Genomic DNA, 26,562 nt, shown 5'->3' with positions numbered 1-26,562 from the left:
TAGCCGTTAAAGAATTATAAAAGATGAAAATAGATTTCATATGCGTCGTTAAAAACCAGACCGTGTCTAGTAAAAATCCTTAAATGCATGTTCTTCTGCGAGATTCTCCTCAATCAAGAAGTATATCTGCATAAGCAAGTTAGGGAACTTGTTGTTGAAGTACTTGTAGAACCCACCTGGAAGCGGGCTCATTTGTGCTTGTAATGTTTCAGGCATGTCGTTAAAGTGATGGTACTTATTACGAATAGCTCTTAGCAAATCCATTAGTTTCTCTTTGTGGTACTTTCTGTATTTACCCAAGTTGTCCATGAATTCATCATCGAATTGCTTATGCCAGTTTCCTCCATGGACAGCATTGGCACGGTCCTCAAGTTTCAATAATAAGTCACTAGGAGGATCCCTTCTTTCCACTTCGAATCTATCGCTGACCTTTAATAAGAATTCCAAACGCTTTTTAGAAGACCAGAATAATGGATGAATTAAGATCTTAGATGTGCTTCGTCTTTTACTTGGGTTCGCATGGATCATGCTGGCAATAAGATCGGTGGCTTCATACTTGTCATTGGGGCAGCACTGTTTTAACAAGGAAATGTCGTACTCACCCTTGATGATATTACCTTCACGCAAATATCTGTCACCAAAAGGATGCATTCCTCCAGACAAAATGTAGTAGTAAACACATCCCAAGGAGAAAATGTCAATTGCCTTGGTCAATCTCTTTCCACCTGAAGCTTGTACTGAAGAAGAGTTCGTAACAGTCGACCACGACTCTGTAAATGAGTGACGAGATCCAGACCCAACAGAGGATATGGTGTCTGGGGATATTTCGAGTAAATCGTGATGCAACAATAATTCTGGTGCTCTCCATCCAGAAGTTCCCAGAGCAGCATGTTGTGTAGTTGCTCTGAACGAAGATTGGTCAGAGTCTAGCTTCTTACATAAGCCAAAGTCAGAGATAAGCAATCTCACATTGTTTTCCTCTTCGGAAGGCTTTGTCGTTGCTTTTGAAGACGATGTTTTTTTGATATCTGCAACTAATATGTTCTGAGGCTTCAAATCACGATGAACGATTTTCAATGAATGCAAATAGTGTAAACCACTGGCCAATTGATACAAGACGTCATTAACTTTAGGAATGCTGAGTTGAGGAGACTTCTTGGGCTTTTCAATAATATCTTCCAACGAGCAGAGACATAGTTCCAAAGCAATATATAAAAACTTTTCGGACTCGCTTGATTGAGAACAGAAATATCTGATGACATTGGGATGGTCGTCACTTTCCTGCAATAAGCGAACTTCATGGTTAGCTACATCGTAGAAATCCAAAAGCATACGCTTAACTGCAACGGGCCTGTTCTCAAACGTGCCCTGGTATACAATGGTTCCATGGGACCCATAACCAAGAATCTTGTCAGATATCACAAGGTTATTTTCGATTTGTAATTTCTTGGAAGGAATCTTCACTGGAGTAGTGATAGTTTTTACCAAGCTCTTGGTAGCAATGGAGATGAACTCTTCTTCAGGACTTTCGTCGTTGATTTCTTGGTCATCACCAGCATTTTCCTTGCTCTTATTAACTCTACGACCACCCCTTTTACCACCTCTACTGCCTCTCTTGCGCTTCTTCTTAGTTGTAATTTCGTCGCCGTTGCCTTCTTCATCGTCATCAACATTTTCTTCTAATTTACTGGGATCGTCGTTTGCTTTCTCTAATGATTCGTTAGGAACAACAATCTTGACTTTCTTGAATACCTCATTAGAATCTTTCGCATCTTTGTTGTCCTGATTTGCAAGCTCAACAACTTGTGAACTCTTGTCTTTCTCTGTAATAGACACTTTTTCTTTGTCGTTCGAAACTGAAAAGTTCGAATCAAGAACAACGTCATTATCGAACACCGCGTCTTTCTCAATTGAGACTGGGCCCACCAAGCTTCCATTGTTGAAAAAGCCTTGCACAAACTTGTTGGACTTTCCAAAAGTCATTACTAAAACAAAGAGAACCAACAAAACAACCAAGTCTTCCAAGATTCTACGAATGATAGCAGTAGTGGAATTTGGTTCCAAATTATTGATTATTTCATGGCTGGTTTCAGGGTCTTTGTAGGGCCTGTAACTTTCCACCTCATTGTTTGATGGTGGTAGATACAAGACTTCTGAACGTGAAGTTTCATGAGCGAAATTAACTCCCTCTGCGATATTGGGCTTTATCTCTTCTAAATCTGTTTTCAAAGAATTGTCATTCTGATCGTCTTGCTCTGTCCGCTCGTCTTGTTCTGTGCGTTCTGTTTGCTCGTTTTGTCCAATACGTTTGATGTCATCACTCTTTTCAAATCTAGAAGAAGGCTGGTACAAGGTGTCGGCAGACAATTGAAAAGCTCTATGTATGCCACTAATCAAAGTTTTCACTTCCTCTGGTGGACTCGTAGATAATTGAAAATTCTTCAAGTAGTCAACATTCACATTCAAGTCTTGGAAGTCAGCCTGAAGCTTAAGCAAATACAACTGGTAATTGGAAATTGGAGCCGTTTTGATTAATGAAGGATAATTATTAAAACTCATTGCAAACCACTCCTTTCTGTTGGATGTTCTGTCGATGAAGACAAGGTCGGAATTGTTGTCGTTGTCATCATCGAGTTGTGGCTGGTTGAAGATCTTCGATGGGTGAGGCAAAAGAACACAGTCCGAGTTCTTGAGATTGCTGAAGACATCAAACACACTGACAGCAAAAGAAGGTAAGTTCGTCAACCATTTGGGTGCACTTATATCCTTGTTGATAGCCAATATAGACTTGTTGTAGAAAGGGGTAAAGTAGAGTTTATCTATGCTCTCTGAGTTTTGCATGATCAAGTCGTTGTCTATATTGTTGGGTCCCCATTGAGAATAGGACACGTTCCAAACTACATTGGTATTCAACTTGGAGTGGATGGTCAACTCGTAGGTCGTTCTCCCTATGTTGATGGTATCCAGACGCAGATACAAGTTGTCTATCTTGTAGTGGGTATTGGCAACCGGGCATTTCTCCTCATTTCCGAACGATGAGACAATCTCACCTGTGAAGATGTTGACAGTATAGAGGGCAGTTTTCCTGCTTCCGGTGTAGATTTTGTCGTCTCCACTGAGGGAGAAAGGAGACTCCATCACCAACTGTCTGATGCTAGTAGGAAGTTTGTTGAGCCCAAATTTGGGTGTGAAATAATAGAGAGATCCATCCTGGTATGGCTCGACAAACCATAGGATATTGGACTGGCTATCTTCTGTTGAGCTATTGGACTGGATTTTCACTAGAGGTTCGTCGCTGGGAAGTGTCCAGATAAGAGCTCCTTCCTTACGTTCTACAGCGTGCAAGTTACCGTCGACGTCTGAGATCAAGAGTAAGTCTGTTAATTTAAAGTCTTTTAGTGATCTCACGTCCAAGGGTAGTATGGACGAGTCTGTTGTTCTTTTGGAAGGAGGTTCTGTAGTCTGAGGAGCAGCATCATTTTGAAGTAGGCTATCAGGTAGATATCTGGTGGTGACCTTCTCTAGTCGCGGCAGTGCAGCTACGAGCACAACGTACGCCATCATACAGAGGCTCAATAGAAATAGAAGCTTCCTCATGGTGTGGATTTCTCACAGCTACGGTCCTCAAATCAGAATCTAAAGATAGACAAAAGTGCGGGACAAACAGGATAGAAGTAGACAGGGGAAGATGGAATAGACCAGAATTTGAAAGCTCAGTATCAAATAGATGAAAAATAGTGACCAAAAAATGGAAAGGGATGGTGAGGGTTCGTAGCAAACAAGTGTCCAATCTGGCACCAGTATAGATATACAGTGGAAGATCTGTAAAACAATAGAAAGAGGATTCTGGATATGTGAATCAGACTAGACTATTTTTTTTCATCCCTTTTTTCGAGCCTGTACAGAGATCTCTAGGATTGTATAATATATACGGCTCGTATTGCTGCAGCGTCGGAATGCTTAAGAGGTTGTTCTACAAGTTTCTGAGGCGCCTCACGTGACCAACATTCCCATGTGACAGCATGAATAGAGGCTGGGGCGGGAGATGGAATGGCTTCATACTGCGGTCTGGATCTGTGCTTGGCTCAAGCTGATGAAATACTGGAGGCTGGTAACTTAGCAAGTATAAGTGGGGTGTAGAGAATCTAGCGGGATGGACTGGTGCTCTGGCGAGGCTTCTACTGCATCCACGCATAGGGGTGCGTTTGCTTTCTGATAGCAGACTCTTGAAGTGCTGCGATAAGCTACAAGTCTAGAAGACCATACTGAGTATTCTCTACTTTGTAGGTGCAGAGTGGATAAGTACGATTTCTACACGGTGAGGTGTCGCTTACGCTGGTTGAGTTTGTATTCTATTTTTTTTCTGACTTCCTGGATTTTGTCAAGAGACCAAACGAGATTTGCAAGAGCATGTATTGACTTAAATTTGCATATTGTCCTCCTCGTGGCTACGACAACCACAAATTCTGCCAAATGGCCAAAACTGAGTCGGCGAAGAAACTATCAGCAAATGACATCCATTATCTTTGTAGTCAACATTGGTAGCTCAGGTGTTACAAAGAACCTAAATTGGTCTTACTAATTAGGTTGATGTACAATTCGTTTGCAAGTAAATGTAGCACTTTTTGCAATCTTCGCACGGCAGCATTTTTCATTTGCCGGTTCCCCAATCAGTATGACGATCTAGTATCATGTGCCAATTCAAAGGGGCAAGCTATCAAATTAATTTGTAATGATATTTACTACTCTAAAAACAGTCTAGCAAAATGATTTGAACTTATAGTGAGGCAATAAATGAATGAATGAAATGAAACTAAAGAACGTAGAAAATAATACAAGCAAAATCAACCCGGCCAATTGATAACAATAATAATAAAAAGTAAGCACATCCCATGCGTGGAAAAAAATTGAACACTCTATGGCAACTTCATCTATCTTCTAACAAAGTAGAAAGTAATAAATATAGTTTTGTCGTTTGTCGTAATCGTTGTTAGCTACAGCGATAATAGTTGTAACAACAAGCTCGAAGTGAGCTGTTAGCAGTAGGCAATGGTAACATAACTCCCGTGGAAAGGTCAAGAAAATACAAGCTACTGTCATGAATTCGTCTCAGTCGATAACCCAATTTACTCTGGATTGTGTTCGACTTTTACTTCTTCCAAGATATCGGTGGTGCGGATGTGTCTCTGATCCGCAATCATAGTCACCAATCCCAATGCGATATCCTTCAACTCATTGTATTTGTTCAACATTATTATATGCTTTCTGACGATTTCCTCGGGGTTGGGGTTCGCATCTAACTCGCTGATGAGCTGAGAACACTGCTTCTTGATCTCATCTAGTCGTTCGTCTTTCAGGAGCAGACTACTTTGATTGGCGTCGTCATCGACTGTGGTTATTTCTGGATTTGCGCTGATTGTTGGTGGTGTCACGCTGGGGAAGTATTGAGTTTGCCCAAGGTTTGATTTTTCAGACGAAGTACCTGAATGGTTGACGAGAATTGTAGTTCTGGGCGTATTCTCCAATATCGCAGTATCAATGACGGTTGGATGGGGCTGTGGGTTCTGGGATGCCGTCAGACAGGTGCAGTTGGCTATGGTTGCACCCGATGGGGGAGTATTGGAGGCGGAAGAGGAGGTCACATATGTGGAGTTGAAATGTAGATGGGGAGTCTGGATGAGATCTGGTGAAGGAAGCGGAGTGTCTTTGTCAGACAATTTCCCAGCTACTGTGATAGGTGGTAGCATGTATCGGGAGTTCAAACGCAAGAGTCAATGTCCTGATAAGAATTGGTGCTGGCTTTGCTGAATTGCCTTGATGGTGTTCTAGTTAAAGGCTATCTGGAAAGAGAAGGCTCGTGAAAAAAGATTTGTTCGCGGGCTGGTCTGACATTTTGTCAATTTGACATATGAAGTCGGAGGAGAGAAAAACCCCAAGTATGGGCTAATTGCAGAACCGGAACTCCTATTAAGTGGAACAGAGTGCATTTTTTTTGTTAAATTTGCTTTTCAACGGTAAAACGAACACCACGTATGCTATTGTACCAAAGCTATCACCAAATTGGCATTGTTAAGTGTTCAGGGCTCAAGAGCCATTGGCTGAGCGACAACTGAGGTGCACTGAGCCATTTCTCACTTTACAATAACCTCACTTCTTTGTCGGTTACAGTTTCTGTAAATCATGCGAGTGGCCAATTCCAGCTTATATCCATATATGAGTCTGGCGTAATATTCGGTATTCGGTAATCTAGCCGATGTCTATTGGTTATTCACAAACCGTTGTTCCTCATACCAAGCAAATGTAGGCCTCCAGTTTGTATACAGCCCAGGGATACCAACCGTTTGAGTACAAAACCTCAACTGTTGTGAAGGAAGTTCCATTACGTCATTTGGGTAAGCACTCACACATAGTTTAAAATCCTAAAATGTAGTTGCTTCGTGTCTTTGGTGTGTGGTATATCTATCCCTTGCAAATATGAATTGGGGTGAACCCTATTGTATCTTAGCCTAAATCGTAAGGCTATTTGGTGCAAAATTGGGAAGGTCTCCTATTTCATGTATATTCTTTAATAATGCTATCCAGAAGTAGGTTAACACTTGCCTTATTTACTCGAACGTGTGCTTCTTACTCTCATGGCGTCGATTCTTTTATGTTATACTATCACCTGTTAAGAGACTTGTATATGATAAGTCTACAATCGTCACATTGTTCCCTATGGATTATCTCTGCCTGTATATTCTATAATTTCGTACCCAATATAACCAGTGTTAAAAGCAAATAGTAAATAGTTAGTTTAGTAGCTGTCTTGCAGGAGTTGTTCTACCCGAAGAAGGTGAGGACACCGTAACTAATGGGGGTATGTCGTTCTCTCTCTGCTGTTCCATTTGGTACAGCAGCCTGATGGAATTGATTGAATTGGGATTCACTCTAAAACCAGCCAGTGGACCAAAACCTCTTTGTACTGTATCCGATTCTCCCGCAGAACTGGACCTAGGCTTGATGCCAAAATACTTGGAAGCCGCTGCATCGATTCGTTCAGATACACTACGAGGTTTGTTCATGAACTTGCTCAATGGAACATTTGCAAGATTATCATTGAGAATCGAATTGGATCCCGTCCCCACTGGGTACGGCATAGATTGAGCATTTGTATAGTTTTGTCCAATAGCATCACCATGCCTATTGAGCTCTAGTACTGTAGCTTCATGGTACAGACCTCCGCCAGAAATGCTACGTGGAGATGACCCGACATTGTACACCAGTGGCGCTGTTCTGGTGCTGGTACCAAGGCTCTTGGACCCTCCACTCGATGACCTATGACGTTGATAGTGCTGGACCATTTCATTTCTTCTAGGAGAAGTCTTGATATTTGGCAGAATCTGGGGAGCAAATAGCGAAACCACTAGCATTCGGGCCAGAGATAGTATACGTTCTAAAAGAATAAACAGCATATCGTCGACATTGGTGTCATTGGCATATTTCTGGCCCAATCTGATAAGATAGTATTGTAGTTGCCCCATTCTCTTGCCTCTAGAATCAGTACGGATCTGGGAAGTTACGTATTTACTCAACAATGGGTTAATGTAGTTGGCTTCAAGATGGTAGAGGCCATTGAAGTCTCTGGAAGAAGTGACTCTGGTGACAATAAACCGGTTGAATAGAGCCAAATTGTTCAGACTACCGTACAAAAACCAGAGCTTGAGCGTCTGTGAAATGATGTCAAAGTAGAATTGCCCATGGGTGGTTACAAAGTTGATGTTGACGAACTGAAGTATAACAAAATAGATCCAATAGTTGAGTAGAAACTGGTAGGATGTGTATGGAATCTGGCTGGCAATCACCGGATCAAAGCATTTAATGGTTAACACAAACGGTACGACTGTAGTTAGAAGCGAGCATAGTATAGATAGAAAAATCATTGAACTTAGAGATTAAAGCTGTGAATTTGATTTAATCGGCTTCTGCTTTAATTGTGAAAGGAAAGAATCTGCTTTTATATCAATTATAACTTGTCTCGTAATCGGAAGGTCTGATTTTATTCTCCACAAAGAAGTCATGGCCAAATTGCAAAACTGGGCTCCGCAGAATATATAACTTAGACAATGACCCTATGCAAGATAAATCGATGATGTAACACTTCCTGTACGTCAACTCCGAATTCTGTGGTCAAGCGTTGGCCGTCTTAGTTTGTGGTACAAAGACTAGTTCTAGGTCTTAGCTATCAGCCAATTGATCAAATACCCAATTAATTTGGCCCTATTGGGAATTCAACCTCTTGTCGAAACATATGAATTTTACTAAACGAAATTTTCGCCTTGGATAGGATGTCCAGGGATTTAAGGCTTTCTCTATACATTTCCGAACTAACCTAGCTATAAATTGCTACTAGATGATATATAGACGAAATACAAATTTTGATTCTCATGCCTGTTTTACAATCACAAAAGTACACCCACAAAGTGTTCTACTTTATGAGCCGAGATCTTTCGGCAAGTTCTATTGGTTTTCTAACTACAGCTAGTGTTTTCGCTTCCTTGTATCACATATATATGTTGGCCAATTCCATGTTTCAGATCCAATTGTGTTTTGCCGTTGCTGTAGTGCAGAAACCGTCGGTTGCACAAATGCCTTTGTTTGCAGACTAAAACTATTCGGATCGAGCATAACAATATGGGCCACGGTCTAGCCCCAAGCAATGGAGAATTCTCAATTACTTCTAGTATATCTGACGTCATATTTATGTCAATTGTATTATTCGCTTAAAACTCTAACCCTTGGCGTAGTAACTCGACACCATTCTATTTCAACTTCTCAGAAAGCTGTCCGAGCTTCATTTGAGTGATCTTCACTATCTCGTAAACTTCCTGGTCTGCATAGTCCTTGCGTGCATCACTTTTACCTATCGGCCCTGAACTACTATTGTCGTCAGACACTATCTTGATTTTGTCTTCACTTCTCTCTCTGACCCAGTTCCAGAGGTTGACTTCATTTTCCATAACAATCTTCTTGTTGTGAAAGTTTGTATCGATGCTTGGAATGATGATATACTTGTTGTCGTCTATTCTGATTTTGGAGACATACGAATCTTCGGGAATGAATTGAACTCTCTTGCTAGACCCGCCGGTTATCGCATTGAATAATCGAAATGAGATCATGATCCCTATAAAAAGTACGATAAACCCTGTTATCAAGTCCCCCAAATACGGTATGGGCAAGAGCTTGCCCAACGATTCTACAAAATCCATGAATTTCTCTCCAACTCCCAACTCCTTGACTACCTCCGGTTCTTTCTCAATTGACGGCTTCTTGACGATAGTGTTTTTTCTGCTTCTAGTGCCCTTCTTCTTACTCTTAGCTTGCTTGCCTTTACCAGCACCTTCGTTTCCGGTACTAATCATTTCATCTAAAGAGTCCATAATGACCTTCATAGATTCTTTCTGGCCATCAATGCTACCTTTTTCTATAGCTCCTTTGATCCAAGATTTACCTGTCCATTCAATGGAGGTGACCACGTATAATCTTGTATGGTTAGACTCGACCCAACTGAAAAACATTTTAGTCTTCACAGAAAACGAGTTTCCACTAGGAACATCTGGAGTCGACGTAACTTGTTCAACCAAGATGTAATTTTCTGGATTGAACTCAGTGATCTTTTCAACTATTATACACTTTGTTTGCTTGGGGCCAATCGGCCCACCCAACGGCTTAATGTAGCTGTAGTGTCTTTCCTTATTTTTAGGTGATAATGGCGTAATTTCAGACTCGGTGATATCGAAATTCTTTTGCTTCTTCAAGATCTTAATAAACAAAGAAGTATCAGCGCCAAACAATATTGAAAATACAGCACCAACAGGTGCTTTCAATACACCTTCTGAAATGAATGTTTCGCTGGCTTTTTTAGTATAGTTAATATCAGTAGGAGCATGAGCCATTGGCCCTACCATTGGGAAGCCTTTGAATGTGTTAGCACCTTGTTCAGTAGAACCATTTGTGCCTTCATCTCTACTCATGGACTTGTTTGCAGAGCTCGGCGTATGATCGCCGCCCTTAACAGATCCACTGTCACTTCCTGCCTCTTCGTCGTCGTTATCCTTATCGCTGTGTAGAGATAAAGAACTGAAACTGCCATCGAAATCGTCTTCTTCGTCATGCAGTGCTGAAAGAACATCTCTTCGACTGTCGACTTCAGAAATGTCATATTCATCGTTCAAGGAATTAGTACCGTCGTATCTGTCTCTACTTACAGACTTAGAAGCGCCTGTTGATCTTGAATTGCCTCTTGCTCTTCTCTTGACCGCTAATTTACTATCATCTGCTGTTTCTAATAACACCTTGTGCCAGACATTGGTGATTAGATTGAATGTGGTGTCACGACTCAAAAATGTAGCAAAAACATATCTATGATGCAAAGTTCTGATAATCATACCATTTGGAAACAATACGGCTGTCGATTTCTTCTCTACTTGTATCACTTCTTGTAACGGTATCACCAAGTTAGTGACCCAGCCTAAGATATTGGAGTTGAAGCAAATGTAGTTGCTACTTAAATACATTCTCCCTTGAACTAATATATCCTTCGACAATGCACAGCTGAAATCGTCAATCAATGGATCGCTCAGTGGAAGCTTCTTGAATACTGAATGGAACTCTTTGTTTCTCTTTCTCGATGCATACTTAAGATTGGAGTAGTCTATGACTTCAGATTCATCCCTGTCAGAAGACTCGTCTTCTGAATATAATGCGGCGTCGCTTTCATCCAAGTCAGCATCTGTGCTTCTCAGCTTTGAGTTAGAATCACCGCTAGGACTAACCACCTTTTCTAGGTTGTCAATTCTATTGTCAGTTCGAGAAACTGATCTGGCCATTGACACTGTAGGAACTGAACTAGCCGTTACTATATTGGATTTTCTACGAGGTCTTTTCACATCTGAGACCGTGTTTACTGCATTTGAAGATTGGCGATTGACAATATCGGGACTCAAGCTTCTCTTGATGTCCACCAAGTTGTCTGTAGATTCACGTGGTGATGCCAAGAACCTGCTTCTTGTCTCTGTCTCGAAGTTTGGTTCCATGGAAGATCCGACAGTCATAGATATGTCTCCCTGAGCCGCACTCTTTGGCTGTGCTTTATCAAAAGCAGCAAGAGAAAGATCACCCTGTCCCAACGTATTTAAAGGAGACTCTCTGATAGATTCAAACTGTACATTAACCGTCGAAAGAGGTGAAGACGGCATTTTTGGTTCGCTGGGCTCTTTAACCTCAGCATTATCCGTATTCATAAGGATGTCTGCCTGCTCTTCATCGAACGAGCTTTTTGAACTACCAAATCTTGCTGGTTTGAGCAAGAAGTCAAGTCTGTTCGAGAAGGAGTGTTCTTTGGCTTCCTTTCTGGAATGTGAAGGGGTTATTCGTAAGTTATCAATACTACTGCGGCCCGAAGTGACACTTGTGGTGCTGGCTTCTATCTTGTTATCATCCGTAACAGTAGATGAGATGATATTATTAGCAGCATTCAAAATACTAGACAAGAAGCCATTGGAATCCGATTTGACTGGTAACAAACGCTCCAGATGTGGTTGACGACCTGCAGTAGTTTCGTCTACCTGTGGGGGTGATGCTATCTGAACTCGTTGTTCTGGAACATTTGGACTCATAGGAGAGCCTTCGATAGTGAGAGGATAATGCGATGTAGCTGGACCTGGAGTAGTGGTGTCGATCTTGGATAATGAATCTCTTCTCGTTCTGCTAATGGAATTGGAATGAGATACGGACGAAACGCCATTATTGTTGGAAGTCTTGTTGACTGAAGAATTGGATCTGTTTCTAGTGGATTTCTGCACTGAATTAGCAGCTGACAGAATAGAGTGGGAACTAGCCGATTTCGGTAAAGTCGACGACGAGTCCCTTTTCTTCTTACGTAGAAGTCCTCCCATCTGTGAATTCTATTAGAGACAATGATGGTTTCACAATTATTGTGTAGCGTTTTTGGTGCAAATGATAGAAATGGTGTCTGGTAATACGAGATTGTTTCAATATAGGGGTATTGTGTATAATTTTTCAATTGATGTATTCCACACCAAATTGCATGACAACGAACTCAAAGGATGCAAGATTGGCTATATATGACTCTATTCGAATCCTCCTATTCTACTGCAATTATATCGTTCGGTACTTAATCTGCCGATATCAAACTACTGACTTATATAAGAGCAGAGGAGATTGTATGCCGAGATGAAATTTAAAAATGAGAATAACGAAAAAAGTTACAGTGGGGCAAAAGCGCAAACGACTGAACCGATACCAATATGCGCAGTTCTACGGAATGGTCTTGACTTTTCGCTACACCTTCGATGATAATGTCTAATCTTCTATTCTATTCCATATAAATGCTTACGAATTGATATTGATACTCGTTATGTCGATGCCTATCTTGAATGTGCTGTCACTCAATGCATAGTCTGCGCTCGAGTGAAAAATTCAGGCTTCTTTCTGCACCCCCCTGCCAGTTCTGGAATTACCGGGAGAAAGTGGTCCCAAACATCTCTGATATGATCTTGTCGCTTGGCAATCGTTACGCAATTAAGCTAATTTTTACTTCAGGTTAATTCAATTTCAGGCGGTGGCCATGAGTCCGCCGAGCTTCGGTTAGCTCATTACATTCCGTTTCCAAGAAGTGCACAGAAACTCCGTAATAAACTCCATTCACTCAATTAGATGGAACAGTAAATCAGAGCTATCCAAAAACAGTTAGGTGATTTGAGATACATACCGCAGGAGACGGAGCTTGATTTACCCCTTTATTGTAAATCCAAATGGACCAGAGTTATGCCGGAAAAGAATATGCTTAAATTTTTATCAATTACTGCGAAATTATTATATGCGATCTTTCACGACTGCCTACACTGAAAAAACTTATTGAAAATTGTATATTGGACCATAACGTGGTCCACGAAATTTAATAACGGGAGAACTGAAGGGACGATTTAACAGCTTTATATAGTATTTTGCTATTGGAATTTGTAAACCAATACTTTTGAACGACCACAAACTTCATAAAATCAATCAACAGAAGAACAATGTAACGGAAAGTGAAGTGCTGCCATACAGGCTAACAGATAATCTAAGAGAACAATGGTTCCAACAAGGCGGTGACTTCTTGACTCAAACTGAGCTTAGCGTCGTAATCAACAGAGAAAGCACTGACAGAGGTAGAACATTCTGTGTATTGGACGATTAAGTTTTCAGATGGCAAGGAGCAGTCACCATTGTAACAGACTTGGAGACCAGACCAAGAAGTTTGTTGCCAGATGAAAGAATTAGATGTAGCATTGTAGGCCAAGTCGGCACCAGAAGCGTAAGCACCGGTCAATCTGGTGTTAACCCACTTTGGAGCAATACAGGATTCATTTTGGTAGCCAACTGGAGGGAAGTTGACGTTAATACCAACACCCAATGGCAAGGTTCTAGAGTTGTCACCTTGAGCAGTGAAAAGTTGGGCAACGAAGTCAACAACCAAGTTAGCATAAATAGTAGATGGGTCCAACTTGTCTTCCAAGTCCAAGGAGTCCTTGAAGAAGGAGTTGTTACCGTTAGAACCAGAGAAAGCCACAGCAGGGTATCCTCTGTAGACGGAGTTGTAGGTAGCACCCATAGTACCAGAAAGAGTGTACATACCTGGGGACATGTTGGTACCTTCATTTGGACCAGAGACAACCAAGTCAACGGTAACGTTGTTGCCCTTTTCAGCAAAGTAGTATGGGAAGACGTAGTTCAAAGCAAAAGCTACAGCAGAAGCTGGGGTACCATTGAAGTACCAGATGTGGTCATCATCAACTTCGTGACCCCATGATGGTTCACCGGCCTTAACGTAGGCAAATTCACCGTCGGTTTCCAAGGTTGGCGAACTTGGAACATCGAACTTACCACCCCAACCAGATCTTTGAGAAACTGGAGCAACTAAGTAGACGTCATGACCTGCGTCCTTCAATTGGTAGTAGGTAGCTCTGATGTTAGTAGCAGCCCAGGAGTCATCGTTGGTCAAGAGGATGGTCTTGGCCAAACAAGCAGTGGCCAAAGCCAAGAAAGCGATGTAGTTGTTCAATTGCATTGTTAGAGGAACTGATGATGGAATGAAGACTGAAAATATGGAAATATAGAAATATGAAGAAAAATGGTGGCTATTTATATTTGAAATTGTTGAATAGTGGAGAACAACGTGAAGTGAAAATTTTAGATTGACCGGCAATTGTTACAAATAGTTGTACGAATTGGCTCTTCAGCCAATCCTACTCCATAACATGTTGGATGGTGCAAGTAGCAAACGGCTCCAAAAATTATTTAGATAATCATCATGAATGTTGGCCCGCATGCCTTGCAGCAGCAACTTTTGGTTCTGTGTGCAGGAGGTCTAGGATGCTGTAGATAATTTGCGACTAATTAAGGCACACGCTGGACCACGTTGCGATACAATTGTCTATGCGGCGGTTATTGTTAACAGATGTAGTAATAACTTTACCAAAAAAGATGTAGCCATTCTGCACTTCGATTGGGGGTAATTGGGGAGTGTACAAATGAAACCGGAATTTGGTGAAACAGGGAGGTGTAACACTCAACCGAAGATCAACCACTGTCACAAATTCTGGTCCAAGTGATTTCAATTTGGGGCCAGATTGATTTCTGGGGATGCTGTTTTTGCGGCTCTATTTTTACATTATCTTGTCCAGCCTTCCACTGCATAGACGTAAGCTCCTATATTCTGTCGCAAGAAAAAATTGTTTGACACACTGGCCAAGGATTATGTCATGAAATTCTCCAGTCTCCTTTCCAAACTTTTAGGGGTTAGTCTTCTTTGTGACAATTATGTAGAAGACGGCATGCGTTTAAAGTCTCAAAACACACAGGCTACCTTGAAACAATTATGGTGAAGAATTGGCCCAGATAATTTCTTGGTATGCATTTATTAATAGCTAACGGAGAGAAACGTTGTCTCTTTGTCATCCTGATAGGTTTAAATAATTCCGGAATTTGATTTGGCCGACCTCGATCCGTAAAAGGAGGCAACGATGCTGAAAACGACAAGACTTCAAAGAAGTAACCGAACTATTCTATAGTTTAAAGTACGATGCCCGTGGGTCGCTTGTTCGTATCTATGCTTGTCTGCTTCCGATCTGTCTGTTGGAAATCTAGTTTATTTCTCTTGGACCTGGTGTGAAATTATTCGCTATTGTCAATTTCTTGGATCCGAGTATTAGCACAATCGGGCCGTATGAGACTATGGGCTATCAACAGTACCTCAATATCCTTTAATAATGGCAAAAATAGCAAAAATAATAATGGTGCAAAAAATATTGCGGGTATCCTGGAGGTGTAACCGAACAAACGTTTGTGTCAGAAGTCGGAAGCCAGGTGGCTTGAGAGAATTGGGGAATTGCTTTTGACATAATACACTAAATTTGTTCTGATATTGAGGCCGTTGGCAGCTTTAAAAATATTCATAATCTGCTTCAGATGGTGCATCAATCCGTTTGGATCCGTCTCAAATCTAATTGGAAATTGTTAACCTACTAAACATTAGTAACGTCTTTCCTAGAATGAATCAAACACACCAATCGGGGGTTGAACAGTCACGGCAGCACCCGCCTCGATCGTCGTATGTCCTTGTCTATGGTTGGAAAGGTGGTTCCATACACAAACCGAAATCTGCAAGATGTTGCCATCTCGCAATCCACTGCCTTTTGTTGAATTTGTTCTGCTTAAGCATCGATTTTTCGGGAGACTCGCAAAGTATATCCGCACAATGGTTTTGTTCAATAACTCTAATAGCTATCCTCATAAATACGTTTGAGACTAATCTCGCCTGTTCTACGGTGTCTACCTTGGCTCTATAATGGTCCTGTTACCTTGCTAGTTATTTTTCACGTTCTTTCCCAAGAAAACCTGATTCCTGTATTCGTTTGCGTTTGTGCTGGTAAAATGCCTGGTGTATTGCCTGGTGCATCTTCTTGTGATTTTGTAGTAATTCGTTCATTCCATGACTACAAAATCTGATTGGTGACCGACATATGCAACTTGAATCAAGAGCATACCCTGTCTCACCACCAATAACTTGTAGACGGACAATATAGAACCTATGAAGATTCTTGAGAGAAATGTTCCGTTGATTATGCTTGTTTTTGTTCTGCGGTTGTATTTCTCCTTCTCTACTTCTTCAGTTCAATATTGCAGTGTACACTTCAATTCTATATTTGCACTGCCATATTGTCGCAAGGTAATGTAATACAAGAGCCTGCTGGTGGTACATATCTAAATCGCGATATGTAGTCCGATTCCGCATTAGAGACGTTTCTTTTTCTAGTAAACTCTCAGAAAAACCAATTAGTTAATCATTTTTTCACCATTCTCTTGCTCTGTGTTCATTTCCCACTGGTACGCATATGTAATGCAAAAAAATGGCTTTGTCTTGTTCCCCTGATGTCGACTTTTGGTGTGCCGGAAAAGCCCTTTAATTTAGAAAATATCATTTGACGTCAAAATGACTGCGAAAAAATCTTGACTGCTCACACATTCTAACAATCTACACTAAAATTCTGCCACCAAAATGTGTATTTTGTTTGAAAATGTATTCTATTAAAGAATCTCTAAAAGGGTTGACGAAAGAAATGAAAATATTGACGGAGATTTAGAATTGATTTCTATTAATTTTGAGATTTGACAAAATTTCTAGGAAATCATGTTGAAGTAGTCTATGGCTGTGTGAATTCTTCAGCTGGAAAACAAAGGTTGCAATAACGACGTAACTTCATTGCTCATGCCTAAGGTAACATCATAATCAATAGAGAATGCACTGACCGATGTAGCGCAATCGGTGTATCCGAGAATGAGATTTTCAGATGGTAACGAGCAATCGCCGTTGTAACAAACGGAAAGGGCCGACATAGTCGATGGTTTCCAGACAAAAGAATTAGAAGTTTCGTTATAGTACATGTCTGCACCACCAGCATATTCTCCTGTTAATCTGGTGTATACCCATTGTGGACTATTACAAGTTTCGTTGAGGTAACCAACAGCCGGAAAATTGACATTGAGGCCAACACCCAAAGGCAAGGTTCTTGTGTTCTCACCTTGAGATTCAAATAGTTGGTTGACCATTTCAACTACCAAATTAGCATAGATTGTTGATGGTTCCAATTTATCTTCCAAGTCCAACGAATCTTTGAAGAACGAGTTGTTAGAATTAGAACCAGAAAACGAAATAGCTGGGTAACCTCTATAAACAGCGTTGTAAGTGGCCCCCATAGTACCAGAAGCAGTAAAAAAACCTGGAGACATGTTTGTACCTTCATTTGGCCCTGCAACGACCAAGTCAACTGTAATATTCTCACCTTTCTCAGCAAAGTAGTATGGAAAGACGTACTTCAAAGCAAAAGCAACAGAGGATGCTGGGGTACCGTTCACATACCATATATGGTCATCATCAATTTCATGACCCCATGATGGAGCACCAGCCTTAACATAACCGAATTCTCCATCTGTATCCAAGGTTGGAGACGTTGGTTCGTCGAATTCTCCACCCCAACCAGATCTTTGAGAAACTGGAGCAACCAAATAAACATCATGGCCAGCACTCTTCAACTGGTAATACGTAGCTCTGATGTTGGTAGATGCCCAACCATCGTCGTTAGACAAGAGAATTGTTTTGGCCAATGCTGTTGCTGCAATGGTAAATAATGCTAAAGATGTCTTGAATTGCATTGTTATTTGTTAATGGTTATAATGAAGTTTCCAAGTTATTAGAATTTCTGGACGGGAATTGATTTCTATTTATAATTAAATCGTTGGAAAGCGAAGAACGCAGGGTCATATCGGAAACTGAAAATTTGGTCCACGGAATCTCCTCGGAGTGTCAAGGTTTAGTGCTGGCATAATATATGGAATGCAGTTAGTGACAAACGGCACTGAGTAGGAACTGCCTTTATGGCCTGCCAGCTACTACCTTGCAGTAAGAACACTGACTGATGTGCAGGAAACAGTATAGTTAATGTTAATGTAGATACACAAAAGTATGTTTCAAAAGGACGTCAACAGGAGCCATTGTTATCTGACAGAAGTAGTAATCGAATTGACCAAAACAGATTTCGTCCATATTGTGATCTTTATTAGGGATTTGATGTATAACATGGAAAGAGACGTAAATTGAACTGAATGATCAACTATAGATTCTACTTAGAGAAATAAAGAAGCATAAAAGCATAGAAGAATTGTGTTAGAATTCTTGTCCGCTTAGGACATTTTTTGGTCTTCTAGCTTCTTCTTGTGCTGCTATAATACATCGGGGCTTTCCAATAAATCAAAAATACTCTTTTGAAGACTTTGGCAGGAGTTGAAATTCCTGACTCTCCTATTGGATGTGCGTCAGCATCTGGGGCCGTACAATTCAAGACAAATATAGACAAACTGCGTTTACCTCAACACGCAGGTCATTACGATCCTTCAATTTGTTCCATTCAATATGCGGCAAAATGAAAGGATAGATAACCGTTTAAGATGATAAATTACATTACTGGAGAAATTGTTGATCAAGCCATCCAGATACTTAGTACCTGACGGAACCAATTTGAATTAGTGATCTCAAATTTGTTATAGCATGATAGTATCCTGAATTTATTCAAAAATAGCTTGAACGATAACGAAAGGAGGATGCAAAAAAATATGACAGTGCAGCCGAGCCTATCTTCGAAAGCGGTTAATTCTCACACGATATTAAAAGAATTTAACGAAAGGAATTTTTGAATGATAATTTTTTTGACATTGTTAAATTTGGAGCCGTAATCCCACAAAAAATATCTACTTCGGATCTTATTAAGTCCATCTGGACCTTGGAGGAAGAATTCTGCAAGTAATATATCTTTCCGGAGCCACTTCTGAAGAGTTGTCTGAGTAATCATTTCTAAGTCGGACAACGAAGACGCCCTGCTTCAATCGTCACGAATTCTCAGTGGTGTTGGCAAGACTACATTTTTGACTTTTACTTTCCACTGAATTTCTTCTATTTTACGGACAAACACATCAGTATCTTATCTACATAATACGGCAACTTATAGCAAGGTGTGCATATATTCCGATATTGGCACATTTTTCACATCCCAAAGCTCAGTGTAGTCCGTACAAACCAACCGCAAAAGCTGTTCAAACTACTGTCTAATGCAAAGGCGTTTATCCTAACTGTCAATCTTAGTTTTCTATCAGATGGCTGTTTTCAATTGACTCCTATCTGGTAGACTCTTTTTTTGGCCAGTGAAGATAGCATATGATACTCTGTGATGTGTCACCTGACCGCACTCGCGTGTTCTTTCTCCACTTCTTCTGCCTGCCTCGGCTTAGGGATTATCGACATTCTTCAACTCCATAGTTTAGTATTTTCAGCTTCTACTAGTATCACAGTCCAGATATTGTACGAGTTATAGATTGAATACGGCTGTTCTATATTTGTTTTTTATTGTATTTGACTGTTTTACGTATTCTCAACCTCTGTATCCGCCATGGCTATCTTCTCGTCGTTGGCTTCATTTTTCAATCGCCATAAGCGAAAGATCTTCATCACTTCCACATTGACAGTGTCGATCTACTTTCTTTTCAACCATTTTGTTATCAAGAAGTTCAGAGACTACCAGAATGCGCTAAGACAAGAGTTGATCTTCAAACAACAAATCAAACAACGTTTCATCCAGACTCAACAGGATTGTTACTATACTCTTCTAGCATTATTGCCGGTGTTAACAACACCTGTGATTGACTATTTACCAGTGGAGTTGATTACCCATGTGTTGAGATTAAAGAAGAACAACCCCAATGGCCAAACAGCCGCTGGGTCTGTCACCGGTGGCAGCAACAGCGAATTGACCACTGACAACTTGAACTTGTTGGACACCAACAATAACCCCCAGTCCAAGATGACTGTGTACATGAACAAATCCAAGGTCGAATTGTGGGCCCTCTTGAAGATCAAGACCATTACAAGAACGTTGACTTTGATATATTCTATTTCTGGCTTATTGCTCATCACAAGATTACAGCTTAACATCTTGGCCAGAAGGTCGTACTTAGAATCCGCTATCTCCATGGCCGGAGTTAAATCAACTAACAACGATATCAATCCTCACGATAATTATCTCATCGAACAAAGTTACCTTTCGTTGAGTTGGTGGTTGTTGAATAAAGGTTGGGTCAATTTGAATTCCATCATTGAACCCTTGGTAATTAAGAAGTTTGAGTCTATTACTCCAAAGTCAGAATTGAGCATCGAACAGTTTGACTTGATATTGCACGATATTGTCAACGACATTAGCATTAACCATAAGCAAACAATTCTTGCAAACCTCTTCCCTCTCAATTATGACGATTTAGTGGAAACTTTATTCAGCACCAACCCTGACTTACTCGTGCAGTTAGAAATCTCTGATTCCAATTTGAACAAATTGATCAATGAAACCAATAGTATCATGTTGGACTCTCAGCTGGGATTCTTTGATTTGTTCAACTCTGTAGTGTCGAACATGTTGAACACTTTGGCAAATAACTTGTCTCTATCCATGAACAACGGCAATGGTTCTTCCAGCTTGTTGTTGGCGTCATCTTCCAACTTGAGAGACCAGGAAAAGAAAGACATTGCAGCTGAAAGTTTCCTTAGCAATGCTAATAAGACGTTCAAATTGGCCAGCTTCTTAGCACAATTATCGGTGCAGAACTTCATATTAAGTGATAACGACAACCTCAAGCTTGAAGACCAAGTTAACGAAGAGGACGACATTGAAGGGTTCATAAGTAACTTGAACAACCCTGGTGGAATCCTCAACCCAAGTAATAATGACTTGACCGGTAATGTGTATATCAACAACTTATACTTGGAAGAGTTGGACGATTTCAGTGCTGGCATTTACTCTAATTTTGAATAGACTTATCTTATATGTTGCACCATTTGTATAATGCCAAATTGAAGAATATTTAAAAGGCTATTCTGTAGTATGTGTACTCGATCTTTAATTGTGAAAAGTAGAAATATCTGAAAATAGAGTAGTTTGGATTGTGTCCTAAATATAAATGCTAAAGTCTATATTTAGTTGTAGCAGAAACCAACAACAACCCCAAACTGAAGAACAAATCGAATTCCAAGAAGATGGCGAGTTTTCGCTAAATTTCTTTACTTGTATATGCATAAAGCCTCTTTCGCAACCAAAAGAATTTGCCCTATAATGCCGAAAATTTTTAATTACTGTAAGAAGAAAAGACATAAAAGATCCCAATTAACAAAACTTATATCTTGATCATACAAGCGCCAGTCTAGAATTGATATAACCCTACTCCATAATTAAGTATATAGTATGGTTGCTGGTTCTGGGCTACAGGATCAAGTATGTTATTACATAATCAATGTTCCCTCAGTTGTGCGATATCAGGATCGAAATTGAAGAACGATTCCACACATTTTCCTTTTTCTTCTACACTCTATATATTACCCATGTCTGCTCCTAAGGTTATTGTAATATCATCTGACGATGAGAAGTTCCCAGTCGACCCCAAGGTCGCTGAAAAGTCGCTTTTGATGAAGAATATGATCAATGATTTGAACCCAGACGGCTTACAAGAGGATTTCGAAATTCCTACGCCAAACGTTAGAGCCAACGTGTTGGCCAAGGTCTTGGAGTGGTGTGAACACCACAAGAACACTATATTCCCAGATGATGATGATGACGATGCCAGAAAGTCCGCTCCTGTTGAGGAATGGGACAAAAACTTCTTGAAGGTTGACCAGGAAATGTTGTACGAGATCATGTTGGCCGCTAACTACTTGAATATTAGACCATTGTTGGATGCTGGATGCAAAATGGTTGCTGAGATGATTAAGGGTAAATCTCCAGAAGAGTTAAGAAGAATCTTCAACATCGTCAACGACTTCAGTCCTGAAGAAGAAGCTGCTATCAGAAGAGAAAACGAATGGGCTGAAGACCGTTAAGTCTAATATGTAAAATACGGGGATAGCACCTACGAATATATGTCAAATCTTGTTGCTATACAAATGTCACGAGTGTGGAAAGGATTTAGTCGATGTAGAACAATTTACCTTGTATACGTAAAAGATGTAGTGCATACTTTTCAGAATACACTGATGGTATTAGATATTGTAAAAATGCTTATTTATGTGAATCAGGAATACTATTCTTATGCAATCTTTTAAGTATCATGACAATTTCATCTATTAATTCAAAAAACAAAAACCACTTGTATCGTTATTCCATTTCAAATTCCATTCTTTTCCATACATATTGGTAGTATGCCCGATTGCCATTTCCCGTTGTAGCGACTCGTTCGTTTCCTAGAAGCACGCCTGCCTATTTGAGGCAGGCTATTATATTATCGCAGGAAGGTTTTGTGTGACTTTTATTGAAAAGGCTCAAAGAGAAAAATGCAAAAGTTAAGTTCCAACCAGAGGACCCGCTACAAACGGCCCGCCAGCATAAAAGAGCATATACTCGACCTTACTTAACTGTTGAGCATATATTCTATAGCGATAGTGCAGCACCAATCCATAAGTTTATTTACTGACTTGGAAAAGCATTGTGTGGCTGGTTACAGACGAGTGTCCATTTAATCGCAAAAAGTACTGGAACAGCTTATAATAAGAGATTGCCCATATTGTTTCTTAACATTTGCAAGTCTTGTTTCTGTCAAAATTAGTATTAATAGCTGGTAGCATATAAGAGAACAACATTTGCGTCCTTGCAAAACGAAATACCTTTGACTTTGAATTAATTTCGACATTTCCACTTTTCCACTCCGTTTAACTGTTTGTTTTACCATGTCGGACGAAGTTGAAACCCAGGCAGGTGAACAGAAAAAATCACAATTTTCCGTTCAGAACATCGTCAAAATCCCCAACTTGTCGGTTGAGGAGTTGACAGAGCTTGAAAAGGAAATTCTGGACGAATTCAGAGATATCAGCAAAAGCTATCTTGCTACTAGATTATCCAGAATCGATACTCTCATTGAAAAGATTAATAATCTGATCAAAATAACTACTGCTAATGACCGCAACTGGTTGAAGATCTACAATTTCGAAATCGAAACCATAAATAACATTAAAACCAACACAGAAGACTTGGTTTTACTTTCTGGTGGCTATATACACAATAGGGCTGATATACTAAGATCCATTGACGAATACGAGGAAGAGTTGAAGGAAATATTCAAAAACTTGCAGAGCCCGTTGGATTTTGATGAAACGTTGGGAGATCTCGAAAATGAAAATAATAACAACGACGAAAACAGTACAAAGCTACCATTTGCATACCTTTTCGAAAGATTTTTCAAACCTCATACTAGAAGTTTGCAGACGATTATAAACGAGAAAGATTACCAATCTCGCTTGCTTCAGAACAACTCCAGCGGCAATTCCGCTATTATATGGAAACTGTACTACTACAATTTGATGCGCCGGAAACATGAACTAGTTCAGCAAACGTTTTCTGAACTCAACAATCTCTACAAAGAATATCATTCTGTCAATGACCAGCAACAAATAGCCAGGGGTTGGAGTAATTACTATAGATCTGTCATTTCTCCTATTGATTTGAGGCGTACATACGATGAAGGAAACAACAACAAGCTCAATCATACAATTTACAATACTACCAACACCCATGACTACAAGACCATCCTCGAAAACAACCGTGATTCCAACTATTCCAATTTGGACAACCTGTATCTCCAAAAGAATAGAATTGAACTCACCAACATCAGAAAGAATATTTTTTCTCAGCAGCATCGTTTTAATCACACTCAAAACCGTGATTCTCAGACATACTTGCTGGATACAGAAGAGCCAGCGAAGAAAAGAGTCAAGTTGAATACTTGTCTTGGCCTAGTCAAAGATGAAATTGATGACGATTTGAGCTTGTTAAGGAAAGAAATCAGAAAGCACAAACAACTTGATGAACCGGAAGTGGAAGAAGAGATTCAAGTAGTAGATGCAGTTGCCAAGGAGAATAGTCCATTGAAGATTGAAGAAGGAAGTGAAAATGAAAATGAAAATGAAATTGAAAACGACGATGACGATGTGGCGGAAGATGATCTCGAAGATGAAGAACTAGAAGCCTATTACAACGGAATGGAATACGAATACGATGATGATGATAACGATGATGATAATGACGAAGATGATGATGAAGACGACTACAGTGACGTCAGCGACGGTTACGATTCTGATTTCGAATTACTGAGAGAGGAGCGAGAGATAAAGTACAAGTATAAACAGTTGTTAGGTCTAGATTCGGGGCGACCATCTTCAGGATTGACAATTCTTGATCTACCTCCTCTTGAGCTGTTTCCACCACTACAATCGAATATGAATTTGTCATAAATTGACAGGTAATATCTATAAATAGAGAATGTATTCATTCCTTTTCTAATAAAATACTAGCATTTTTCAAGTTTGCTTCTTCTATCGTAGTGTCGAGTGATTCTATAAACTTGAAAGACTTTTGCGAGCTGTTTGACAAGCCAAATCTATCATCGGCAGAGAGGCCATACTCCTGGGCACTTTCAGCGAGAATGAACTTCAACCACAGGAATATCGTCACTACCTTATCATCCAAGTTGAATTTGTGAACCAATCTCTTACCGTTGGGGAATCTAACCTGAATCCTAGTAGAGTTAGAACTAGTGGGCTCTTCATGAGAAATGGCAGCAATACTTTCAAATGGATCTGTTGGTTCAGTGGGAGCCGGTGCTTCTTCTTCTTCGTCTTCTATTTCAGGTAAGTTTTCGTCATCGCTATCATCTATTGCTATAGCATCGGAGGCAGATTTGCCATTGTTCTCGAGTATGGACTGTTTTAAAGCAAATTCGATCTGTTGTTCTTCTGTCAAGGCGTCAGGGTCGAATTTGACTTCATGCTGTACTACGGGGTTGTCTGAATTAGGAAGTAATGAGAAGGTGTGTAAGAATTCGTCAACTTCCCTGAGCCATTCGTCCACTTTAGGAACTTCTCCATCTTTCCATTTGTACACTCTCTCACCGGTCAAAGGATCCAAGATGGCTATGTGAGGAAAGTCGTCAGACGAGTAAAAGTTAAGATATGATACACCGTTGGGCGAGTCACTTTGATATTGCAAGAATATGAAGTTCTCCTTAACAGCGGCTTTCACTTGCGAGTTTGACCAGAAGTCTCGATTAAGCATATGAGACTTGAATTCAGACGTCTGTTGGATATTTATTAAGATCCATTTGTTTTCTACCTTGCCTTTTTTCTTTGCCTCGTCCAAATTAACCATGGACATCAAATCGAAAGGCGGACGGAACAAGTTAGCCAAACGACGTTGTGTGGAAGACAATTCTTCTTCTCTTTCTGATCTTAGACGTCTTCTTCTACCAGCAGGTCTGGATGGGATGACATCACCGTGTTCGTCCAACTCCATTATGTCATCGTCTTCGTCTTCGCTGTCGTTAATGTCGTCTACAGGAAGGTCTTCACCATAGTCATTTGCTGTTTCGTGGTACTCGTCGTCATCGTCGCCATCCTCTATCTCTTCGAAGCGATTGAGATAGAATTCGTTTTCTGCCCGATCAAATCGCTGGTTAAAGGGCCCAACATTGCCTCTACCAAAAATGTCTCCCGGACGACTTGTTGGTTGGTGCATCAGGGGATGAAAACCAAAAGATGGCCCAAAACTATCTACCAAAGTCTCGTGTCTATGGACATTTGCATCAGCAGCTCTAACATTATCTTCCATATTAGACGAATACGCCTCGTTCTGAAGACGTTGTGCCAACTCTTCATCGTTAGAATGATCATTGGATGCAGCAGGTGCTGAGCCAGCCAGACCGTGTTGTCGCGACTCCATGTACAAAGTAACCGCATACTCCAAGTCGCCATTCGTGAGTTCGAGAAACTGTTTGGCTGTGTCCTCGTCGTCGATTCCCGCTACCGCTAGGAATGTCGCAATTGTATCGTCGTCCATTTTCTGTACAAGATTCTTATGCAAAACTGTCTTGTCTGGCTCTTCTGGTCGTGGAAATTAAAGAGTGTGGAATCTGCTTTCTCTTGAGTATTAGTAGTCAACCTTAACTACGAAGAATATATTGATAGATCATCTGACTCGTAGTGCACATAGTTAATCGCCAGCGAAAATGTCGTGATGTCGCTGATATGCGGCAATGTCGTCGCCATCACATGGGCAATTGGGAATTGTGACTCCATCCATTGTTTCGTATATCGGTACATGTAGATAGCATTGTTGCCAACTTGTAGATGATCTCCACTTCCTCGATATGCTGAAATAGGGGATTGTGGTGGCGGTATCTTGTTGGGCTGTGCGACTCAGCAGCAATGTATGGAATATATGGGGTAAAATGAGAATGTCGCACTATGTAGCTCAATAATTGGGTACCAACATTAGGAGCTGTAGTATACGTTACTTAGGAGACTAATGTAGCTTAACAGTATTGTCGTCCTACATGATACCTGAAACTAAGAGGCTACACAACCCAATCTGTGGTGCCGTTCAGTGT

The 26,562-nt window shown here is 40.4% G+C and overlaps 10 protein-coding genes across 10 annotated transcripts; 3 read left to right on the top strand and 7 right to left on the bottom strand. All coding sequences in view use genetic code 12, as the record gives it.

Moving 5' to 3' along the window:
* Positions 1-66: 66 nt before the first annotated feature.
* PICST_47968 (predicted protein) lies at positions 67-3,597 on the bottom strand (the record flags this gene model as incomplete). Its single annotated transcript, XM_001385335.1, has 1 exon — positions 67-3,597. One exon carries the CDS (start codon positions 3,595-3,597, stop codon positions 67-69), a length of 3,531 nt encoding a protein of 1,176 aa, XP_001385372.2.
* Positions 3,598-5,126: 1,529 nt separating this feature from the next.
* PICST_32597 (predicted protein) lies at positions 5,127-5,747 on the bottom strand (the record flags this gene model as incomplete). The annotated part of the gene is made up of 1 exon (XM_001385334.1): positions 5,127-5,747. The coding sequence occupies one exon, from the start codon at positions 5,745-5,747 to the stop codon at positions 5,127-5,129; it is 621 nt and encodes a 206-aa protein (XP_001385371.2).
* A 1,041-nt stretch (positions 5,748-6,788) lies between these two features.
* Positions 6,789-7,919, bottom strand: PICST_32596 (predicted protein; the record flags this gene model as incomplete). Its single annotated transcript, XM_001385333.1, has 1 exon — positions 6,789-7,919. One exon carries the CDS (start codon positions 7,917-7,919, stop codon positions 6,789-6,791), a length of 1,131 nt encoding a protein of 376 aa, XP_001385370.2.
* An 879-nt stretch (positions 7,920-8,798) lies between these two features.
* On the bottom strand, positions 8,799-11,546 carry PICST_48545 (conserved hypothetical protein; the record flags this gene model as incomplete). The annotated part of the gene is made up of 4 exons (XM_001385332.1): positions 8,799-10,800; positions 10,870-11,050; positions 11,114-11,380; positions 11,429-11,546. Coding segments are annotated over 4 exons (2,568 nt in total), but the record flags the coding sequence as incomplete, so codon positions are not given.
* Positions 11,547-13,120: 1,574 nt separating this feature from the next.
* PHO3.2 (acid phosphatase) lies at positions 13,121-14,107 on the bottom strand (the record flags this gene model as incomplete). The annotated part of the gene is made up of 1 exon (XM_001385331.1): positions 13,121-14,107. One exon carries the CDS (start codon positions 14,105-14,107, stop codon positions 13,121-13,123), a length of 987 nt encoding a protein of 328 aa, XP_001385368.1.
* A 2,654-nt stretch (positions 14,108-16,761) lies between these two features.
* PHO3 (acid phosphatase) lies at positions 16,762-17,751 on the bottom strand (the record flags this gene model as incomplete). The annotated part of the gene is made up of 1 exon (XM_001385330.1): positions 16,762-17,751. One exon carries the CDS (start codon positions 17,749-17,751, stop codon positions 16,762-16,764), a length of 990 nt encoding a protein of 329 aa, XP_001385367.1.
* Positions 17,752-19,463: 1,712 nt separating this feature from the next.
* On the top strand, positions 19,464-21,037 carry PEX3 (Peroxisomal biogenesis factor 3 (Peroxin-3)). Its single transcript, XM_001385691.1, has 3 exons — positions 19,464-20,604; positions 20,662-20,812; positions 20,858-21,037. The coding sequence occupies exons 1-3, from the start codon at positions 19,539-19,541 to the stop codon at positions 20,949-20,951; spliced, it is 1,311 nt and encodes a 436-aa protein (XP_001385728.2). The 5' UTR covers positions 19,464-19,538; the 3' UTR covers positions 20,952-21,037.
* Positions 21,038-21,514: 477 nt separating this feature from the next.
* On the top strand, positions 21,515-22,009 carry PICST_32591 (predicted protein; the record flags this gene model as incomplete). Its single annotated transcript, XM_001385690.1, has 1 exon — positions 21,515-22,009. One exon carries the CDS (start codon positions 21,515-21,517, stop codon positions 22,007-22,009), a length of 495 nt encoding a protein of 164 aa, XP_001385727.1.
* An 843-nt stretch (positions 22,010-22,852) lies between these two features.
* Positions 22,853-23,995, top strand: PICST_48789 (predicted protein; the record flags this gene model as incomplete). The annotated part of the gene is made up of 1 exon (XM_001385689.1): positions 22,853-23,995. A coding segment is annotated over one exon (1,143 nt), but the record flags the coding sequence as incomplete, so codon positions are not given.
* Positions 23,996-24,446: 451 nt separating this feature from the next.
* On the bottom strand, positions 24,447-26,060 carry PICST_84628 (predicted protein; the record flags this gene model as incomplete). The annotated part of the gene is made up of 2 exons (XM_001385329.1): positions 25,552-26,060; positions 24,447-25,491 (listed from the first exon to the last, which is right to left on the bottom strand). The coding sequence occupies exons 1-2, from the start codon at positions 26,010-26,012 to the stop codon at positions 24,447-24,449; spliced, it is 1,506 nt and encodes a 501-aa protein (XP_001385366.2). The 5' UTR covers positions 26,013-26,060.
* Positions 26,061-26,562: the final 502 nt, after the last annotated feature.

Source organism: Scheffersomyces stipitis, chromosome 6 (assembly GCF_000209165.1).
Source record: "Scheffersomyces stipitis CBS 6054 chromosome 6, complete sequence".
Classification (NCBI taxonomy): domain Eukaryota; kingdom Fungi; phylum Ascomycota; class Pichiomycetes; order Serinales; family Debaryomycetaceae; genus Scheffersomyces; species Scheffersomyces stipitis.
The sequence above is the reverse complement of the archived record's forward strand: the minus strand, read 5'-3'. Positions and strand labels throughout refer to the sequence as shown.